Source organism: Galeopterus variegatus, unplaced genomic scaffold, assembly GCF_000696425.1.
Source record: "Galeopterus variegatus unplaced genomic scaffold, G_variegatus-3.0.2 Scaffold2592, whole genome shotgun sequence".
Lineage (NCBI taxonomy): Eukaryota > Metazoa > Chordata > Mammalia > Dermoptera > Cynocephalidae > Galeopterus > Galeopterus variegatus.
This window is the reverse complement of record NW_007728703.1, coordinates 141,837-143,826: the sequence shown is the minus strand read 5'-3', so window position 1 is coordinate 143,826 and position 1,990 is coordinate 141,837. Positions and strand designations below refer to the sequence as shown.

The following is a 1,990-nucleotide window of genomic DNA, read 5'->3' as shown; positions in this document are numbered from 1 at the left end:
GGGGCAACACTGAGGGTTGCGATCCGTTGCCGGACACGGAAAAAGACAAAAGACCAAAAAAAAAAAAAAAATTATTACCTCATTTGATCCTAGCAATCCTATGAGGTAGATATTATGATACCCATTTTGTGGATTAAGAAATGAGGCATATACAGGTTAAGAACCAGGGTCTCACATAGCTGATACATGAAGGAGCCAGAGTTATAACACAGGCTAAATCTCCTAATCACTACACAATGTGGCCATATCGAGTGTCTACAATCTGTCATTCTGTGCTAAATGTCAATGATTCAATATCCATTACCCGCAGCAAAACTGACAGATTTCAAAAGTATTATCTCAGAAATCACTTATACTTACAAGGAATATCCCTGTATCCAATCTCCAAAGCATGAAAATAATTCATAAATTCCCTAACTGGAATTTTAAAAGCTTCAAAGAGACCCATGTCTTCAAAAAGTCTGTATGATACCTGTAAAAGAGAAAGACACAGCCATACAAAACATCCTTTAGTGTGTGTTAGACATGAAGAGAACAAGGGATAAAAAGACCTGCATTCCACCAACCATATTAATTTATTACCAGTAGAGACACTTAATAGGAATAATAAATCAAGAAAATATTGAAAACTTCTATGTGCCAAGCTCTTGCAGTTCCTTACCACAAGGGTTATATATTTTTAAAGATAAAGCCTAAGCATACGCCCAAGAAATAACCAAAGAAGATACAGTACACACTATAACAATATACCAAGGTGGTAAGTTGTGTATCACATCAATAACTAGGGATGTTACATACTAAACTGCTAAGTGAGTAGTACACACTATAAGCACTAAATACAGAATCAGACAAAGCTTTAATTTGGACTTATTTACAAAACAACAACAAAAAACCCCGCAAAACCCAACAACAACAACAAAACACTTTCCATAGGATAAAGAGTTATGCCTTAGTGAAGGATAAAGGGAAAAGAATTATGGGAGAGAGGAAAAGAGTTGCTTTGACTAAAATATATAGACAGAAAAGATTTATTTTAATCAAGTATAACTAACAATGTCAAACTATTTTCTCCTACTCTTCTTTCTTCCTCCTCCAAATATCTGCTTTCCTCCCAATTACTTCCATAGCTCTGATGACTTAAACCAACTAAATACCTTTGGATATAATTGGCATATTTGACATGCAAATGTTGAGAAGAGAAAAAATAATAAAGGAATAGAAGAAGGTAATGGGAAGGGAAATGATTATTCATGTGACAGAATGGAGAATGGCACCAATTCTAATGGGCTTACTTCATGTCACAAGGGCACATTGTTGGTTATAATTCAGTAGACTTTAAGAAATAATTATTCATCCTTTTTTATGGCCTGCATTCCTTCTTAACACATTCTCTTGGAATATTTCTGCTAAATTTTCAATATATTGCTTAATAGTCAATATCTTTTATTATTGAATTTAAATCTATTCACATTCGTTAATATTCTTTTAATTACTACATATATTTATTCAATGACTATCAGTCACATGCATTATATGTGTGCATATATATACACACACATACGTATATGTGTGTATATGCATAAAGAAATTCATTCAGCATGTCTATCAACTGCCTACTATGTTGCTAGACAATTTTTTATGCAATTTTCTATGAACAAAACCAAGATCTCTTCCTTCATGGAGCTTATGGTCTATCAGTGGAGGGAGGAAACAACAGACATAATAAGTAAGTTACATATTATGTCAGCAAGTGATAAGTCAGGTGGGGAAATGAAAGAGTAGAGCAGGATGGAAGACATGAATACAGGGAAGGCATGGCAATTGCCACACTAAACATGGTGGTTCGAGTAGGCATAGTTAAGAGGTGACATTTGAGCAAAGAATTCAAAGAGGTGTGGAGTGAGCCACATGGACAGCTGGGAAAAGAGTTTTCCACATAGAGGAATGAGGCAGTGCAAATGCCCTGAAGTATGCTTGCTGTGCTCAAGAT

The 1,990-nt window shown here is 34.9% G+C and overlaps 1 protein-coding gene across 1 annotated transcript in view; it reads right to left on the bottom strand.

The window, feature by feature from the left end:
* Window positions 1-1,990, bottom strand: part of PDE3A (phosphodiesterase 3A, cGMP-inhibited) — a 121,616-nt gene that overhangs the window by 24,137 nt on the left and 95,489 nt on the right. The window contains exon 9 of the mRNA XM_008582365.1: window positions 361-472. Coding sequence (XP_008580587.1) covers window positions 361-472 — 112 coding nt within the window. The remainder of the gene's footprint in view (window positions 1-360; window positions 473-1,990) is intronic.